The following is a 19227-nucleotide window of genomic DNA, read 5'->3' on the forward strand; positions in this document are numbered from 1 at the left end:
CCCAGCCTGGAGGGTGGTGCACCAAGGGTTAGGCCGTTCCTCCTTCTGTCTAACTTAGCTCCCGCCTGCTGTCCCACTCCATGTCCGCCCAGAGGTGGAGAGGAACTGAGGGCCCTAGGGAGTGGCAGGGGAGGCTCCCAGGTCTGGCACTTTTAACAGGGTGTCCCTGGCTCCACTGGACTGAGGTCCTCAGCCTGGTGAGCTGGCATCAAGCAGGAAAGGGTGATGATCCCTGTGTTCGAAACGGCTCTTTGTTCCCTGGACTGCGTAGGTGAGCAGGAGGTGGGGTGGGGACCCTCCAGAAGCAGCAGAATCCAGCTCCTCTTTGTCTTCAGGGCACCCACCACCCTCAAGGTCTTCCCCGGTTCCGGGACCTCTTTGTAGCAGTGGGGTGCAGGCCCCACTGCCTCCCAAGGCTCCTGGAGCCCTCGCCTTGCCCTGTGCCAGAGGGCATGAGGCTGGGTTCGCTGGGCTCAGAAGCCCCCACTCTCTGAGCTGCTCCGGCTGTGGTAGCTGGGAGTGGGGCTCTGGGAGGGACTTCGTGTGCGGCTGCGGGTCCGACTACGGCTGCTGTAGCTTCCGTGGCTGTGGCCGGGGCTGGGGCTGTGGCTGGGGCTCCGGCTGGAGTAGTCACTGCTCAGGCAGCTGGAGGAGGACGAGGGGCTGGGTCGGTAGTAGGGGATGGGACGCTTCCGGGCACTGCCGGGAGGGAAAAGCCGATTACAGGCCATTAGGGGCCCTGAGCTCTGCCAGTCCCGGGCCCTCACTCTGGCTCTGAGCCCATCCCCATCAGTGGCCAGGGCTTGCCGGCCTCAGTTTCCCCTGATCTCCGCCTTGGAATTCTCCCCGCCTCCACCTCCACCTCTGCCCCCACAGGATTAGACAGGCAGTGGTTCCTAGCCAATTTCATGTTGATCGCTTTGTTTTTCCTGCAGGGAAAGGGGACCAAGTCTCTGCTTGATTGAAGCAGGTGCTTGATAAATATTTGTTGAATAAACGATACTTTTAAATATAGTCAACTCATATCAGCCAAGCTAAGCAGCAGCTTCTGTGCCTGGGAGGGTTTGTGAATACAGCTGAGTCCTGCTTCTTTGTTCCCCCAAAGAACTGAGGGTTTTGGTTTTGAAGTCACTCAGAGGGAACAGGAGGAGGCCCCTGGCCACTGCTGCCCAGGCCCAAGGCCCTGGCCCAAGGCCCCCAGCCTCCCAGCCCCCCACACCTTACTCCACTACCTCCCCCTGGCCCGGAGTTAGTCTGAAGCCAGGAGACTGTGACCCAGAGGAAAGAAGATAGAGTTAAGGAGGCGACAGCGCCCCACCGCGCGGGGTTAATTCTGAGAAAGAAAACATGGATAAGTTAGTTGGCAGGGGAGGAGGAGGCAGACTGGGAGCGGGCAGGAGTGGGTGCCAGGTGGAAGGCGTGGAGGTCCAGCTGTCTTAGGGCACCCTGCTTATGTGGGTATCTACTGGGGGGGTATCCCAACCTGGCAGGCTGGCCTCTAGCTCTGATAGGAGAACTGAAGCCCAGAGAGGCAGGCTTATCTCCTAAGGCTGCCCAGCAAGGCCAGAGCAGAGGCGGCCTCAGCATTTTGCCTGTGGTCCTTTACCCCATGTCAGGGACCTGGGGCTGCAGAGTGATTTCCACAAATGCAGACCATCCTCTCACCTGGAGACCCAGGCCCAGAGCCCCAGTCCTGACAGACTGTGTGGGCACAGTGGGAGGGATTGGCTCCTCTCTCAACTGCCCCAGAGACCAGACTGCTGTTGCCCCCTCCTCTAAATTTCCCCCCGGGGTGGGGGGTGCTGAGAAGTGAGCAGAAAGGGTTAGTGAGAAAAGGAGAGGCAGACAGACAGCTGAATAGAGCCAGTCAGCTCACATGGATATCTCCCCTGCGGCCTGTGGAGAGGGGGTCCACCCGGCCCCCAGGCTGGCCACAGGCCACTCAGCAGGCTGGACCTTAAGATGAAGGAGAGAAGGAGAGAGACATCATTGCCAGGAGGTGAATGAGGGGCGGGAAGGAGGAGGGAGGGGCTCCAACAGGGATGGCTGGAACCTTCCAGAGCCGAACTCCTTGCCTGCTGCTGTCCCCAGACCGAGTACCGGCCCCTCCCCTCCAGGCCTCCCGGACGGCTTCCCGTCCGGAGGCCTCCCTCCTCCCGAGCCTGCCCCAGTCTTCGGGTCCTACCCCATCATTTCCCTTCCCCAACCCCCACCTTCTCTCCTCCGGCGCCCCCCCACCCGGCCCTGCACCAGGTTCAGTGGGTGGGGGAGCCCCGCGGTCCGGCACCTGCCTACCTGGTGATGCGCCGCGGCTCCATGAAGCTGGGCGAGTCCCGGCGCCGCTTGCGGATGGGCGAGTAGCTGCGGGAGCGGCGCCGGGCGCGGGCGGCCTCGGCCTCGGCGTGCCTCGCGCGGCTCTCCCCGTCCTTGTCCCTGCGGGGCCCGGCCCGGGGTGAGCGACGCGGCCCGGCCGCCCCCGTCCGGTCCCGCCGCCGCCGCCACCCCTGGACCCGCACTTACCGACCCAGGGTTTTCTTGGGCGACGGCGTGCGGCTGGGGCTGCGGGCCCTCTTCTCCGCCGAGCGCGAGCGGGATTTGGAGGGCGAGCGGCTGGAGCTCCAGGAGCGCGGGTGCGGGCCCGGGCTGCGCGACGAGCTCCTCCCCTCGGGCCCGCCGTGCCTGCCCGGGGACGGCGAGGTGCTGGCGGGCCGGGCGCGCGGGGCCCGCTCCTTGGCCCTGGAGGAGGGGGCACGGCGACAGGAGGGGGACTCTCAGCTGGCAGAGAGTGGGGCCTGAGCAGGGGAGGGGGCCCCCGGGTGACAGGAAAGGGAGTGAGGGGGCCCCCTCGAAGGGAAAGGTCTTGGGAAGGTAAGGGGTTCTATGGGGTTGGCGAGGGGACGGGGGTGGTGTTGGGGGAGAGGGAGGGAGTGGGTTCCAGGAGGAGGGAGGGGGGCTCTGCTGCGGGGAGAGGAAATCAGTGAGGAAGAGGCCTTTCCGTGCCGTCGAGGGAGAGTGATCTTGGGGTTGGAGGGGCTCGTCAGGAAGAAGGGTTTGCTAGCGTGGGAATAGGGCCTGGATTTTAGCGGGGAGATGGGGAGAGGTCTGCTTGGGGGAGGAGGGAGGGAGGGGGAACTCAGTGCGTGGGGAGGGAGGACCACCAGGGAGGGGGGAGGGCTCCGTCGGAGGAGGGTGATCCGCGGGGTGGGGGTAACTCGGTGCGTGGAGAATGACGGGGGCGAGGGCCTGGTGGGCAGAGGGGCTGGCGGGGGTAAGTGCTCAGTGCGGGGAGGGGAGCCCCGGGCGGGTCCCAGGGGCCGAGCCCGCTCACCGTTTCCCGTGCCCGCCGTGGCCTCGCTCGGAGCCGGGCTCGGGCCCGGGGCCGGGGGCGCCGCCGCCCGAGTCGCTGCTGGAGCGGGCCCTGCTGAGCGAGCGCGACGAGCCCCGGGGCGGCGCGGGCCGGGCGCGCCGGCGGCCCCTGCGGCGGGGCGCGGACGCCGAGGACCGCGATCGCCGCCTCCGCCGCCGCCGCCGCCGCCGCCGCCTGGCCGCCCCGCCCGCCGCGCGGCCTCCTCTGCCCCGCGACGACGGCGCCGAGCGCGGGCTCGGGCTCTCCTTCCCCCGCGCGGGCGGCGTGGCTGCGCCGGCCTCCGCCTGGTCGCGGGCCCTGGGCGAGGGCGAGCTGGGCTTCTGACGGGGAGAGAGGCAGAGAGGGCACGGAGCGGGGTGGAGAGGGGACGGGGCGGGGGCGACAGGGGCGGGCAGAGACGGGGCAGAGACGGAGAGTCCAGAGGGGGGCAGACAGAGCCGAGCAGAGAGGAAAGAGACGGGGAAGAGGTTAGCGCAGCAGAGAGAAAGAAGAGGACAGACGGAGAGGGCAGATCCAGAGGAGGAACCAGAGAGGGCGAAGGGGGAGAGAGCGGGCGGGTGGGGGGGGGGGGAGAGAAGGAGAGGGAGCTTTCACCGGGCCCGGGCCGGGGGCCTGCCAGTCCCGGAGCATCGCACACACGGTTCCCCGCGCCTGCCCTGCCTCTGCCTCTCCTGAGTGTCCACCTTCTGGCCTCAACAGTGCAGCTCATGCAAGGTTCTCGGCATGCAGAACACAAGAGGGACGGAGCGGTGGGGGCTGGGGCGGGGCCGACAGGGAGGGGCATCCAGGACGGGCACGGGGTGGGGGCTGGCATTGCCCCCGCCCCTCGACGGGATGGAGGATCCCGGCAGAGAGAAGAGAGAGGGCGGGCACCGGGGAGGCCGGGCCAGGGCCAGCCCACCAGGCCAGGCCGCCCAACGCGTGGGGGTGGGTGTGGGGGTGTGGGATGGGGGGGGCACACGGCACACAGATGGGGTGGGGGCGGGTCGGGACAACTGAACTCAAAACTGAACCGAAGAAAGGGAGGAAAAACAGAAATTTTAAAAAAAAATCCACAAATGTCATTAGATACCAAAAATCAAAAACAATGTCTGAACTCCTGGGGAACTGACATTTTTCTGTTAACATTTTTTTTCTTTCTTTGTTTTCCGACCCTGCAGAGATCTGTGGAGCTGTCAGTAGCACCCGACTGTCTTTCTGTTTCTCTCTTTTCTTTTCCTTTCTTTTTCTTTTTTTTTAAGTTCTGATTTTTTAAGTCCCTCTTGGTTAACGTCCACTTACCAATAAAGTGGCACTTCCTCCTTTAGTAGGTAAGATGTGTAAGAGAAGGGAAAAGTGTGGTAGCGTAAGTTCATCATTAGATTCACAAAAATGCAAGAGAGATAGAGAGAGAGAGAGAAAAACGCAACCACCCCATTCTAGGCCGGGAGGAGGCCACGCCGCCTCTGGAGGAAGGATGGGTAGCACCTGGCTCCTTGGGCCTGTGCCCAGGGGTCACCTCTGGAGTGACCGCTGGATAGAGATGTGCAATGTTTTTTCTGAAAGTGGACTCAGGACACAAGGATTGGGCTACGGAAAACCGGAAAGGGCCCTGGCTGGGAAGCAGGGCTCTGAGAGCCTGCCACTACCGACCTCACTGAGTGACCTTGGCCAAGTCGCTTGCCCGATCTGGGCCTCAGTTTCCCATCCACAAAATGACAGGGCCAGACTTTGCTTCTGGCTGTCCCTTCCAGAGCAAATGTTCCAGGATTCCCTGACTCCCCTTTTCATCCCCCTCCCTCTGCAGAACTGACCCTTCCTCCTGTCCTTGGGCTTCCGGCCAGTAACAGTTGATTGTATTTGTCTGTGAGTCTGTCTGTCCCTCATTCCTCCCCATCCCTCAGTCACCAGCACCAACTTGACTGTGAGCACCTTCAGGGCCAATCTGGTGTAGGAGTCAGCTTTGTAACCTCGGTTGTTTTTGTTTTTTGCTGTACCACACTGAGCAGCATATGGGATCTTAATTCCACAACCAGGGATCAAACCCGCACCCTGTGCATTGGAAGTGCAGGATCTTAACTACTTAACCAGGGAAGTCCCCTGTAACCTCAGTTTTTATCACAGAACTTGGCATCTAATAGGGCCTCGATACGAGTTACTGAGGAAGGAAGTCAGGCCCTTACATGGGCCAGGGCCCAACCAGGGAGTCCTGGGAAAGGGGCAGGCTCTGGGCCAAGCTCCTTTGGCAGCCTCTTTGGAAGAAAAAGCAAAACCAGCTGCCACGCCTCAGGGCACCTTGCTGCCAGGGACCAGAAGGAGTGTGGCTTCCTTGGTATGGTCCTGGGTACTTCCGGATGGAGGCAGTGTCGGGGGTTGGGGGTGTCAAGACCTCTCTGTGCAAGCATGAACCCATCGACCAAGAAGTTAGCCCCGCTTGGGGCAGGGTGTAGCTAGCTAGCTTGTGATTGGTGGGTGCAGCAGTCAGCGAACACCAGCCATAGCAGGGAAAGCAACTGTTCAAAGCCCAATGGGCCATGAAGCCCAGAGCCTCTGTTTAGAGCAGAGGCAGGCATAGGCAGGCAGAATGGATATCACTGGGGACTGGGGTGCCCCTTGAGCACCCTGACCTTCCTGATCACCAGCTCACCTCTGCTGGGAGAGAGGGAGACTGGAGTGTTTGGCCATGGCCCCTCTGAAATGGCCGTCCACTCTCAGTAGACATCACCAGGAGACCTTCGTCTCTTCTAACACAGACCCCCCTCCTCCCCAGCGCCCAAGCTCCCAGAACTAGGTTCTGTTATCCAGCATCATTTTCCTTCCAGAGGAGGCAAATGAGAAAGACGTCTCCAGGATTCTAACCACTAAGGTCCAGGCCCCTGGACCAGACCCCAGCATGGATCTGGATGCCTTCCGCTTAGCATGTCTTGAAGTCCAAGCTCTTCCCCACTTCCCTCTCACCTCCTTCAAGGCAAATGGCTGCCAGAGGCCAAGATGATACTAACTGGCAAGGTGGAACACCGTGGGATTAGCTCTGATTTGAGTTCGTTACGAAACCTTAAGGAAGTGATCAACTCTGAGAACCTCAGTTTCTCTGTTGGTATCGCGGGGGATAAGTGGATCCTTGCTTGGTAGGCCTGTACAGGGGTTGAGAGGTTCTCTTCAGAGGTTGACTGACTCATGGTCCCTTTACAGATGAATAGGGTCTGAGCAGGGCAGGAAGGCCTGGGGGCCCATGAGGTATCACCCAAGTGCCCAGATGGAAGAGGATATGAGGAAAGCTGTGATGGACAGGGTAGCAGATAGCACCTCCCTGGGGAGACTTCTAGAGCCTGTCTCACCCTGATCCACCCATGCCTCCAGAAGCCGGGGATAAAGAATCACCCTGATCCTGCCAGAGGGTAAGCCTCATCTCCAATTGGGCTCTCATTCTTCCCAGGAGTCTAGGGACATCCAAGTCCAGACACCATGGAACTTCATAGCTGGACAGAACTGATGGCCAAGGACCTCCAAACATCTCCAGGAGCCTGCTCTTAGGGACTCTTGTCCCTTCTTGCCTCTTTCCCCTTCACTTTCTTTCCCACAGCATGGCTGCTGCTGTTGCTGCTGAGTCGCTTCAGTCGTGTCCAACTCTGTGCAACCCCATAGACAGCAGCCCACCAGGCTCCACCGTCCCTGGGATTCTTCAGGCAACAGCATGGCTAATTCCTATCAGTCCTCTACCCTAGCTCAAGGCCACTCCCTCCAGGAAGCCTCTCTTGATCCTCACCCTGAGTTGGGTACTCCTCCATGATCCCACAGATCCTGTTCCTTCCCTCGGTGTGGACTGAGCCAGGCTGTGCCAGGGCTGGGGGTACCATGGCCAGCAGGAACTAGCTCCCTATCCATGGTTCATCTCTTCCCTCGCATCATTCTGAGTGATTTTTGTCAGTCCTCCGGCCTGGCAGGTGGGGGCTGTGAACCCAGGTCTGCCTGCCTCTCCCTGGCATGGACACCCAGATCGGGCCTGGCATGGAGGAGGATCAGCAGGTGCTGGCCTAATGTGTGCATGCAGGAATGAAGGACCTCACCTGCCTCTGAGCCTTGCTCTCAGGAGCCTCTCTGCTCCTTGGTACCACTTGCTACTTGCCACCTTTTGCTTATCATGCAAGACATTTTGTGGGGGAAAGACAAGAATAGTAAGGGAGAGGGCGCTCACCTGATCCTGGTATCCTTTAGGGCAAGAACAAGTGAGCATCTGAAACCATTACCCCCTCTAACTCAGCATCTGAAAATCCCATTTCAGGAGCTCTGGTCACACTGGACACTCCTCGAAGGTGAGGCCTCCACTCTCCCATGAGGCTGGGACAGAGTCTCCTCCAGCGGAACAACAGTGCTTTCTCCCTCCCCGAGCAGTTTCTTTCTCTGCCCTCCAGCACCACCCAGGAATGAGGGCGACCTCCCCAGGACCTACTTTTGGGCCAAACATGGGGGTGGGAAGGAGAGGATGAATAGGCAGCCTTTCTCTTGTCGAAAGCTCAGGATGGAGCCCTGCTGAGGCCTCCCAAGGGCTGTGATATCAAACTTCTGCAGCAGCTCCCAGGTGGGAGAGGAAACAGTGTCAAGGGCAGGTATGGGGAGGGGAGGCCCCTGAGGACCAACTGCTGATGTGTATCCTCCGCGTGCCTGCATGTGCACTGAGCTGGGAGTCCCAGGTCCCCAGATCGAGGCCTAGTTTTGCCTCAGCATCTCAGGGGGACCCTGGCCCTTGTTGACTGTCCCTTCTGGATCATCTGCACTGGAGCACTGCATTTAGCTCAAATCTGGAAGAATGGAAGGATGCTGGGGGACTGAGGGAGCCCCGGTCTGGTTGGGTTATGGTTCAGGCAGCGGGCAGGTGAGCTGAGTGTCATCCTCTCCATCTCTCAGATTGCCCCACAGAGACTTTGCCAAGCAGCCATCCTATTGTGTACTTCCGGCACCTGTTCCTGGCCAGCTGGCATTGCCCCTGAAGTTAAACTACCATTTAACACCTGAAAGATACAGCAGGGAGGCAGTTCAGCCCTGATGCCAGCTACCACCCCAGAGTCTGTGGCTCCCTGCTAAAGCTCCACCTGCCGCCAGGGCAAGACCGAAGGGGCCCAGAAGGGCCTGGAGGGTGGAACACAGCTGTTTCCTTAGGACTGACCTCAGCCGGAACTTCTTCCAGGATCTGGAGGCCAACAGGCCCAGCACAGACCCCCTCCAACATTGCTTATTGCCCAGGGTGGCTCCGGGGATGGGCAGGGGTGAAGGGTCAGGGGCTTAACAGCTACTCCAGAAAACAGAAATCAAGTTGGCTCGACCGCAGCATACAATTCAGGAAGGGAACACAAACTCAGAATGCTAAACCACACAGAAATGCATTCGGACAACAAAATGAGAGAGAGGGCCATGAGGGAGGGGCTGGGGGCAGGATGGAGAAGAAGAAGGGGAAGGTGGGAAAGGAGGGTAGAATGAACCAGAAAAGCTGTGGGGGGCGGGGGTGGAAAGTCAAGAAAACTAAACGACAAACCAGGAAACACAGCTTTGCAGCTCATTTGGAGAAAATGCAAGTTACAAATGAGTAGTCACTAAAAGAAAGAAAGAAAATGGGAGGGGAGAAAAACCAACCAGAGCGAGATCGAGAGATTGAGAGAGAAAGAAAACCACATTCAAACCAAGCAGAGTGGCGGGGCTTATCTGGAGATGGGAGCGGCGCACAGCGGAGCCAGAATACCTACCTTCTCAGTGGTCAGGGACGGGAATGCAATAATAAAAGAGAAAAGAAGGTCTCCGCATTGGGAATGCAGAATCCGGGAAGACAGAGACGCTAAGCTGTGCTCCCCCTCTGAATCGCACGGGGCAGCCTTGCGGCTTTCTGCTTTTGGTCTAGTCCCAGGGATGGGAGTGCGATCCTGCCCAGCCATTTCTGTTTGCTTTTTTTTTTTTTTTAACCCACACACTCCAAGAGTCAACCTTTCCTTAACTCTTTAAACAACAGAAAACCTCCAGAGGGCATGCAGGAAGCAGCTGATGGGAACAGAACCACTGCATGGGTGAAGGAAGGGCTGGCAGCGTATGGGGAGAGAGGCCCAAGTCAGGGGCGAGAGGTGGTGAGGAAGAGACAGAGAGACACACATAGAGACAGACAGACCAAGAGACGCAGAGAAACAAGGGCAGAAGGAAGCACAGACAGAGGCGGGAAGACAGAGGGGAAGGTGGACCCACACAGAAGAGAAAAGCTGCTTAAACACGGCCAATCAGAGTGGACTGATGGGGTGAAAGGGATCATGCATTTAAAAGGGAAGGCAACCACAGACTCAATTTGGAGGACTGGCTCAGCCTCAACTCCCCTTTACCCCTGGCTTCAGTATCATTTTTGCTGGCCCTGGTGGCTCAGACAGTAAAGCGTCTGTCTACAATGCAGGAGACCTGGGTTCAATCCCTGGGTCAGGAAGATCTGCTGGAGAAGGAAATGGCAATCCACTCCAGTACTATTGCCTGGAAAATCCCTGGACAGAGGAGCCTGGTGGGCTACAGTCCCTGGGGTCGAAAAGAGTCGGACATGACTGAGCGACTTCACTTTCACTTTCAGTATCATTTTACCAAAATTCATCCCTTCTGTCTTCTGGTTTCATCCTGGAAGAAATGCCAGGATGTCCCTTCCTATCCTGACTGCCCCCCTACAGCTGTGGTCACTGCTCTTTCCTGGGGTGGGGGGGCCAGGTAGGGTGGGACGGGGAGGCTGAGATGAGGCAGGTTGGGGAGATCCACGGGCACCTTTTCTTGGAGTCACTCTAGGCCACCCACTGGATGATGAGACTTGAGCCTGAGGCAGAGGCCAGAGAGAGCCCGGGGGCCTTGCTCCCCAAGTCCTCTGCCATCCTCACCAAACAGCAAGGCTTCCCTCAACACTTTCGACACTAGGGGCAGGTGCAGCTGAGGCAGGGGACCCTGCTGCCTAAGGCTGCAAAACCTGCAGCCTGTGTGTTGGGGAGGGCAGAGCTAGCAGGTATGTTCTTGGGGGTGGAGGGAGGCAGGTGAGATGGGATGGAAGGACTTGTCCCGTGAGGTCATCTTCCTCCTCTGTCCCACATAGCTTGCTTTGAGTCACTCCCTTCCCCTTCTGTGCCTGTTTATTTCCCCACATGTATGGGAACTGTGGGGGTGCGGGGCTCTGTGGGTCTCTGAGGCAGCAATCATGTAGAACTGGGCTGTGTAATGTTGGGCCCCCCATAGCCTGATTTTGGTGCAGGCAGGCTCCCGTGCTGGGGAGCTGAGAGAGCTGGAAGCCGGCCTTGACACCTGTTGGGATCCCCAGGGAGGGAAGCAGGAGCTGAGACACCCAGCAGCCACCTCCCACATCCTCCTCCCCTTGCTCAGGGCTCCTTGAAGTGGGTTTTCTATTGACAACCCTCCCACATCTTGGCTGTGCCTGGGAATCTTGAGGTTAGAGGGCTGCAGTCTCCTTTTGGTTCAACCTCTAAAAAGCGGTGTGACCTTGAGCTGGTCACTTGACCTCTCTGAGTCGCAGGGAACAATAAACAGCAGAACCCAGAAATCCCTCTGGGGCTCAGCTCTGCCCTGGAATGGGACAACTAACAGATGTGTCAGGAGCTAGCACTCAGTCCAACCCAGGATGGACTTTTTCTTTTGCCTGAGAGTATCTGGCTTTGCAACCCTCACCTGAATTAAACTCTATCGTGCGTCTTCAGCTCCCTGCTCCAGGGCCTCCTAAGGATCTGAGACCTGGAAGGAATGGAACTGAGAAAGTTCAGGGCTCTGGGAAGCAATGGATGATGACCTCTTGCCTTCCCTGTGTTTCTCAGCTTCTCACCAAGGTTCCTTATAGACTGAGACATGGACGCACCATCTTTTGTTAATTTAAAAGCTGAAGCAGTTCCAGCTTATGCCCTGAGGTGGAGGGGAGGGCTGGTTGGTGCCCAAGGTTTGGCAGGAGCTGTTGGTACTCGAGTCTTTTTTTCTTTTTTTTTTTTTTAGGAGTTATCTTCCCTTTTAAATCCTGATTACAAAGGAAAAAAATATAGATATGTATATGACTAATGTTCACTTGAGATTCAAAAACCATCTCTGCATTAGAAGGAACAATCCCCACAGTAACACACACAAAAGCAAAATTCTAGAACAACATAGAAGATAGAGGAAAAAAACCCCGAGAGATGCTTTGCATTTCTGTACGTTACAAAATGAAAAAAAAGAAAGGAAATACGAAGAAAACAAAATAACAGGAAAAATTACATAAACTTCCCCACCCCCCCCTTGCCGGCTAAACAAGAAATGGAATCACAGTATTACCACGTTTCAAATGGGAGGCTAAAAAAAAACAAACAAAAACATAGACGGGGTTAAAAAACGGTGAGCTTTTTCTTTTCCCATTTGTTTCTCTCTCTTTCCTTTTTTTTTAAAGGTAGCATCCAAGAATATCAGCCCACCCTCGGGTACTTTTTCCCAAAGACATTTTTGGTTACTGGCCAAAGTCTGTGACCCCAGAGCCCACCTCACCTCCCTGGAATGAGAACTCATGTCATTTCACTCCTCCGAAAGGATGTGCAGGCAAGAGGGGATGAGGTTCGGGTGAGAGGCCTAGGATGTTCCGAAGTCCCAGACCTCCTAGGATGCAAGGGGTAGAGAGGATCTGGGGGGCATGCTTGGCGGGAAGAGTAACAAAGTGTTGTCTTCTAGAAAACTCCCAGGGCAGTGCCAACTTCCATATTTGTTAGGGAGACAGGACTGGGGTGCTGCAGAGGCTTCCTCCCCACGGCCGGCCGGAAGCTAGGCAGCCTTCCCTGATTGCCCTCTCCTGGGGTTTTACTTAATTGGCCATTATGTCTGCGCAGGCCCTGGGCCCTTGCTGGCTGTCGTTTGGGCCTCCAGGGAGGGGGAGGCAGAAGGCCCTGATGGAGAGAACCTGCATTTCTGCGCTTGTCAGAAGATAGGAAGTTTCCTGGAGAAGGTGTCTGGGCCGCTGTGCTAATCCAGCTCTGTGCCCATGGGGTTGGGGATGGGGATGCTCTATGGGGTTTGCCCAAGTTGGACATCTCCTCCGTGGCCTGTGGCACCAGTCCCTGTCCTGGCCGCCCTCAGCTACCTCTGTGAGCCCTCTCCTCCGACCAAGACAGACCCAGGGACACAGGAGTGATCCTCCCCATGTAGCCCAATGAGGCCCTTTGGAGCCCAGGAGCCTGGCACCCTGTCCAGGTGGGACGGTTTCAAGACAGGGGATGTCCTTAAATAAAAATGATCCTGAGACTCAGCCTTTTGTCAGCTGCCCTTGGCTTTCCTCGCGGAGGCCATAGGAGTAAGGGTGTTTGAGAAAAGAAAAGGAGTGAAAGGAAACAGCCAAAAATCAAAATGAAACTGACCAACACGTACATGTTTGCTGCTGAGACCTGAGGTCTGGGGAGGGACAGCCCCCACCGTCACTGAGGCTCCTAAGGGTAGCCTGCAGGTCTGGGGGGGGACCTGCTGGCCTACCCACCCCAAGTCCCCTGTGCCCATCCAGTGCCCCTGCCAGGCTCCACCCTGGACTCTAAGATGGACAGACAAAAGGGGATGTGGGCCTCTGGGGGGACCTGGGAGAGCCTCCCACCCTGGCCCAGCCCATCCACCCAGCAAAGGCTTCTTCATCAGTCACCACACAGCCCCATGGGTCTCCCGGAGTCTGTGCACCTACTAGAAGTTGGGTGGGGACAGCACCTCTGAGGGAGACGTGTGTGTGGGGAGGTGCCTTAGGAAGGATGGGCCGAGGGAAGTGAAGCTGCAGGTTTGAGACCCTTGTCTAAGCAATGCCCTCGAAAGGACAAGTTTTCCCTGGAGCAGGGACTGCAGAAATGCAAGGGGACAGACGGGGGAGGGATCTGAGAGAGGGAGAGGGGCTGTGAGGGGGCTGAGGAAGGAAGGGCTCTCCAGAGGGGGAAAGGACTCGGTGGGGAGAGGAAGGCTCGGGGCGCCAGTGACGCCAGAGGTCGGGGGTGGGGGGGTGTGGGGGGGCGGGCCTGACTCTTGAACCTTGTATCCCAACTGCGACTCCTACCACAGCCCATGCCCCCTCCTACCCCCCCCCCCGCCCCCCCCCGCCATACGCCTGCGGGAAGCGGGGCCGAAGGCCTGGGTTCCTTTTCAGCTCTTTACCCAACTGGCTGATGTCCCAGTGGTCAACCTGCTCTGGCCTTCAGTGTGCCAAGGTCAGGGGTGCAGACCTCCCTCACCCTGACACTAAGGCCAACTGGGCGAAACCACCCGGCCTTCCTGGCCGCTCTGGTGCGGGCAGGGCCCCAGGGACCGGGGAGCGGCCGGCCCCCTCGCACTCACTGGCCCCTACCCCGCGGCGACCCGGTGCGACCCCGCTCCGCCCCCGACCCCGCTCGGCGCAGCCCGCGCGGCGCGCGAACCCTCCGCAAAGCCAAGCGTACGTACATCGAGCGGGCTCTGCGCCGAGCCCGGGCGGCCCCCGTGCGCTCCGCTCCGCTGCCTGCTGCCGCCGTTCTGCTGGGGCGACCCCCACCCGCTGCCGCCGGATGGGGACGGCGACCGGCTCCCGCTGGACCGCTGGCTACCCGTCTTCCGCCCGTCGTCTCGGTGTTTGGGGCTTAGCCTGCATCGGGGGAGCCAGCGTGGGACTCCCGGTCTGCAAGCTCCCGCCCCTCCCTCCTTCCTCCCCCACTCCCTCCCCTGCCCCCTCCCTTCGCCAGGAAACCCTTCCCGGGAGAGAGCAAGTTCCCAGCCCTCACATTGCCTTGGTCCCCAGTCACAGTCGGGGGCGCCTTTGGGCAAGGGCAGTACCACGGTCCCATGTGGCGCTGGGACCCGCCCGCCGAAGCTGCAGATGTAAAAGGTGCGGGTTCGATCCCTGTGTGGGGAAGATCCCCTGGAGGAGGCCATGGCAACCCACTCCAGTCTCCTTGCCTGGAGAATCCCATGGACAGAGAAGCCTGGCAGGGCTATAGCGAAGCTATAGTCCATGGGGTCACAAAAAGTTGAACACGACGGAAGCGACCTAGCATATGCCCAGCACAGCTGTCCTAGTAAATTTACCCACTGATGCTGTTCCTGTCTGTCCACCAGTGCCACTAACCAGCCTTGGGGACTGCAGGCACCCTCCCTTCAGCAGAAAGGGAGCTCAGCCACCCCTTAGAGCCCCCTGGTAGCCTGGCACCTACCTGCTGGGTGATCTGGAATTACTGTAATGGGAGGACAGGGAGGGGCTGTGGGAGCTGCCGCTGCTGTGACGATGGGACCTGCGGCCTGGGGACTCTGCGTGTGGCCTGGGAGAGAAATTGGCTGCCCTCACGGTCTGCCCCATCTCCCTGGGGGATCCCTGTGAAGGCCTGATGGAAGCCTCTGCTTCCATCCCTGACCCCCCTCATGTAGTTTACCCCTGCCCACATAGCCCATGGGGGCCACCCCATACTCTCCCCTCCCATAACCTGTACCCCCAAAACCTCCCTCTCCTCCCGTGGCCCCCATACCTCCCCCCACATAGTCTCCTACAAAAATAACACAAGCCGTGCCCATCCTGGGTACAGAGCTAGTCCATGTGGGTCATTTGTCAGTATTAGGAAAAAGGCGTCCTTCTCTCTAGGCAATCCCAGCCTCCCAGGATCTCATTCGGCCCTCAGCTGGTGTTCTTATGACTTCGATGGGGGCAGGGGTGGGGGGCACTCTCTGCTTCCTCTCTGGGTCTGAATTTTTCCATCTGGGCAGCAGGGACAAAAATGAACTATCTTCAAGGGCCTGATTCTGTGATTCCAGAAGGCCAGGGCTTTTTTTGAGGGGGATGGGGGAGGGGCGGGCTGAGGGTCTGGAGAGTGGGAGAGGGTACTCACCTTTTCCTCTCTTTGTTCTTTTCTTTTCGTTTGCTCTTGGGGCTTCGAGATCTACAGAAAGCAGAGACTACCGTGACAGCACAGCCTGAGCCCAAGCTGGCCCGGGAAGGGCGGGGCCTGGGAGCCCTGCAGCTGGGCTGTGTCCTGAGGTGTGCTCCTCTCTTGGGCTGGTGTGGACCCGCCCACCCCACCCCACTGCTTTGGTCCCTGTTAATCTGCAGGCCTTCTTCCCTCCTCCTGTAAGTCCTGGCCTGGATCACCTTGCATCTGGGTCCCACTTCTGTTCCCCCCAGGAGTGCCACAGGAGATGTGACCCTGGCCCCAGAAGGAGGGGTGACCTGCCCTTTCCTTCTGGCATTGGTCTGGGGAGAGGCCCTTCTGATGAGTCGCCACGGTGAGGATGGCCCCTCCAGACCTCATCTGTGACCCCGGGGCCCCAGGTTGCCTCGGACAGGTCTCTCTAGGGCAGAGTCCAGGCCTCCTGCCCCTCTGTCTTATGTGGTCCAGGCCTGGTGCCTAGGAAAGAAATGCTTTCCCCTGGGTTTGATGATCTTCCTGCTTTGGGATTACTCTTCTGGATCCTCTCCCATCTCATCCTGCTCTCTGGGGTGAGCCCCTCAGCCCAGCTCCTTCTGCCTTTGACCGAGATGGACCAAGAAGCTTCCGCTCAGGCTTCTAAGGTCTCACCCCTGTGGGTCTCTCAGCCCCACTCTCCTTGATGTCACCAGACTCCTGCTCAATCCCTCTAGCCCTGAACACATGCCTCCTCCTGACCAGAAACAAAGTGATGCTAAGAAATGCCAGAATGTGTTTCACCTGAGAGAAGAGTGGGTCGGGGGCAGGCCCAGGATTCCAGAGGTTTGGGTTCTAGAACCCAAGCTTCCTGCTTTGGGCGGGGAGCTGGTCTGGCCTCAGATCATCTCTAGGTCCTTCCCAGGACTGACGGGAATGGGACAGAGGATCTGTGCAAGCTGATGCTGACCACTGAGGGGCAGGAGGGGCCCCCATTGGCCCAGAAGGACTAGAGGAGGGTGGCAGGGGAGGAGGGAGATGGGAAACTGGGGGATTGGGAGAGCCAGGATTAGGTGCTGTTGTTTAGTCGCTCAGTCATGTCCCACTACTTTCTGATCCCATGGACTATAGCCCACCAGCTTCTTTGTCCATGGGATGTTCTGGGCAAGAAGACTGGAGTGGATTGCCATTTCCCTCTCCAGGGGATCTTCCCAACCCAGGGATCAAATCCACATCTCTGCATCTCCTGCAATGCACGCAGATTCTTTTACCACTGAGCCACCGGGGAAGCTCTGGGAATAAGGTGTGGCCATGGGCAAATGCTCACTGCCTGAAAGGAAACTGAGAACTCTGCCCCTCCTCAGGGGAGCTGCGGGTGGTGGGTCTGGCTCCAATGCCAACAGTGGGGATGTGACTGCCCCACAGCCTCCTGTCCTCTGCGCTGAGTTTTCTTCCACTTTCCACATGCCTGCCTCTACTTGGGTTCTGGCCTTACACCTCCTTCTCTGCAATCCGTCCTGAAAAAGTCACTGTCCTGCTGTCGTGCTCAGAGTCCCTTGCTGGCTCCCAGCCCCACAGAGTGGAGGTTTCACAGTCTGGCAATTAGGCCTGTTGGCGGCTGGCACCAGCCCCCCAGAAACTTCACATGCAGGCACAGCCCGCTTGCCCTGTCTCCTACTTACTGAGCCTTTCTACTTCAGGGAGATCCTTCTGCCTGCAGGCCCTTTCTCTGAGAATCTGGGGTCCTGATGTTTCTGCCTTCCTGACTGGCACCTCCACAGATATATCCCTTGGACACTGGACCAGTATACTGTGTTGTCTGGACATTCTTGGGGCTCCCAAGGCAAGGCTGACTCATGGGGCAAATGAGAGCTGCAATGGCCTTCCTCCTCCCCAACCCTCCAGCGCTCTGTCTGGCTCTGGGGAGGAGTCCCTGGTGTGGGAAGATGGAGCGGACAGGACCCTGGCAACCCTCCTCGCATCATGGCTTCCTCAGGCCCTGCAGGGGGGGCCACTGGCCTCTGTCCATGTCCTCCTGCCCTGCCTCCACGGGGCGCCACTCACCTGTGCCGCCTCTTCCTCCGGGACCCAGATTCAGACCTGTAGGGCCACAGAAGGGTTCTCTTGAGCCCACACACAGCCTTGGTCATGGAGGAGGGCAGTCCCACGGAAGTAAGCGGAGGCCCCCGGGGACAGAGGGTACCTGTCTCGGCGGTGTTTCTTCACACTCTTCTTCTTCTTGCGAAGGGGTGAGGAGCTCCCACAGCTGCGGACATAGTGACGGGGGTCGGGGGTGGGGGCTGTCTAGTGAACTGGGGCCCTGGGATGGGTGGGGGTGGCATGGTGGTGGAGATGGCTGGGGAAGCCCGGGCGCCTGGGGCCTTGAGGTTGAAAAGGGGATTCCAGGGCTTCAAGCCAACAGCCATCCTACAGCGAATCAAGGCCCTGAGGGCCCACTAGGTCCCTGAGAGAAGTTGATGGAGCTGCCTGTGTTGTCCCCTCGTCACCTTTCCAGCCCCCTGGACTGTTTCAAACCCAAAGGTTAGAGGCTCCAGTGATGGGATTTCTGGCCTCTGCAGGGAAGTGCTGGAACGCTGGCTGGTGCCCAGGCCCTGAGGTGCAGGCCTCCAGCCTCTGGGGAATGGCCTGGGACCCTCTCCCACCCAAAGACACCCTCTCCTGGCCCAGCCCATCCCTCCCTGCCCCACCCTCATCACTGACCTGCACTCAGAGTCTAGTCTCCTCTTTTTGCTGAGGGCGGGGCAGAAAGAGGGGGAGACAGACAATTGGATGGGATTAGTGTGGGCTCCAGACATTTGCCAGGGCCTCACTTAGGAGAGGGGAGAAGGCGCGTGTAGAGATGGGGAGCCATAGGTGACCCCAGCCGGGGGTGTGCAGGACCCCTGTGGGAGGGTGCTGGGGACCAAGAGCAGGTGCTCCGAGGTGTGAGGCTGGGTCGTGGGCCTGAGCAATTCGGGGGTGGCTGGACATTGGGGTAGGGTGGGGAGGGGGAACTCAGTGGGGGAAAGGGCCTGGTGAAGGGAGGGGGCTCAGTGAGGGGCAGGGCCCACAGTGCTGGGTGTCAGAGCTCTGCCCGCCCAGGGATGGGCACCTGGGGGCCCCACTGCGCCCCTCCCACCGCCTCCAGCCCGGGGGGCGGCTCTCACCGGCTTCTCCGGTGGCCGCCTTTCTTTTTCTTCTTCTTCTTGGGAGGGGGCGACGCGGAACTGCTGGACCAGTGCTTGGTCCTGGGTGAGAAGGGGGACAGGGTGGGGCAGGGCGGGGGGCGGGGGGTGGCGGCGGTGAGGGCAGAGGTGACGGGGGAGGGGCGGCCCCCATCCCACCCCCCATCCCCCGCCGCGGCGGGCGCTGACCTGTCCCCCCGGTGCCCGCGGTAGCAGGAGGCCGGGCAGTCGCAGTCCACCGGGCCGTCGTCCTCGTCGAAGGGCGCGTACTCCAGGCCCAGCTCGGTGCCCTCGATCAGCCGCGGGGTCTCCGCCACGCTGCCGGCGACAGGGACGCTCAGCACCTGCCGCCCGGCAGCCGCGCCTTCCCGCTGACCCGGGCAGCGAGGTGGGGATGGCCCCGACCCCTCGAAGGTCATCGGGGGTGGGGAGGGGATCTGGGGAACCACACCAGGAGCCTCCCTCACAGGGCGCCAGCCTCAGCGATGCTCTATTTTGTCCCCATCCTCAACCAACCAACCGTGCCCTATTTTGCAAAAGAGAAAGAGGAGCACCAAGCCCTCCCCCCTCACTTAGCCCCCGCTTCTAGGTTCTCACCCTCTGGGCGCCCCCTCCTCCTCAGTGAGGCCCCTCCCCTCGCTGAGGCCCCTCCCGACACGGATTCTTTGCCCCTCGGTCCCCTTCATTGAGCCCCCCTGCACCATTAACCCCAGAGGCCTCATCCCGAGCCCCTTTCCCCTCCTTAGTCCCCCTTTTCCGCCACCGAGCCCCGCTCTCTCTCTGAGGCCCTTCCCCCTCTCTGAGCTCCCCCGTCTCTGATATCTGTCCTTCCTTAATCCAG

At 59.4% G+C, this 19227-nt stretch overlaps 1 protein-coding gene across 1 annotated transcript in view; it reads right to left on the reverse strand.

The window, feature by feature from the left end:
- Positions 1 to 473: 473 nt before the first annotated feature.
- SRRM3 (serine/arginine repetitive matrix 3) overlaps positions 474 to 19227 on the reverse strand; it is a 30096-nt gene continuing 11342 nt past the window's right edge. Inside the window, exons 3-14 of the mRNA XM_052635935.1 lie at positions 18576 to 18704; positions 18369 to 18449; positions 17923 to 17952; positions 17405 to 17467; positions 17266 to 17301; positions 15190 to 15240; positions 14524 to 14628; positions 13781 to 13958; positions 3329 to 3687; positions 2521 to 2736; positions 2296 to 2433; positions 474 to 699 (exon numbers count right to left, since the gene is read on the reverse strand). Coding sequence (XP_052491895.1) covers positions 474 to 699; positions 2296 to 2433; positions 2521 to 2736; positions 3329 to 3687; positions 13781 to 13958; positions 14524 to 14628; positions 15190 to 15240; positions 17266 to 17301; positions 17405 to 17467; positions 17923 to 17952; positions 18369 to 18449; positions 18576 to 18704 — 1612 coding nt within the window. The remainder of the gene's footprint in view (positions 700 to 2295; positions 2434 to 2520; positions 2737 to 3328; positions 3688 to 13780; positions 13959 to 14523; positions 14629 to 15189; positions 15241 to 17265; positions 17302 to 17404; positions 17468 to 17922; positions 17953 to 18368; positions 18450 to 18575; positions 18705 to 19227) is intronic.

Source organism: Budorcas taxicolor, chromosome 2 (assembly GCF_023091745.1).
Source record: "Budorcas taxicolor isolate Tak-1 chromosome 2, Takin1.1, whole genome shotgun sequence".
NCBI lineage: Eukaryota > Metazoa > Chordata > Mammalia > Artiodactyla > Bovidae > Budorcas > Budorcas taxicolor.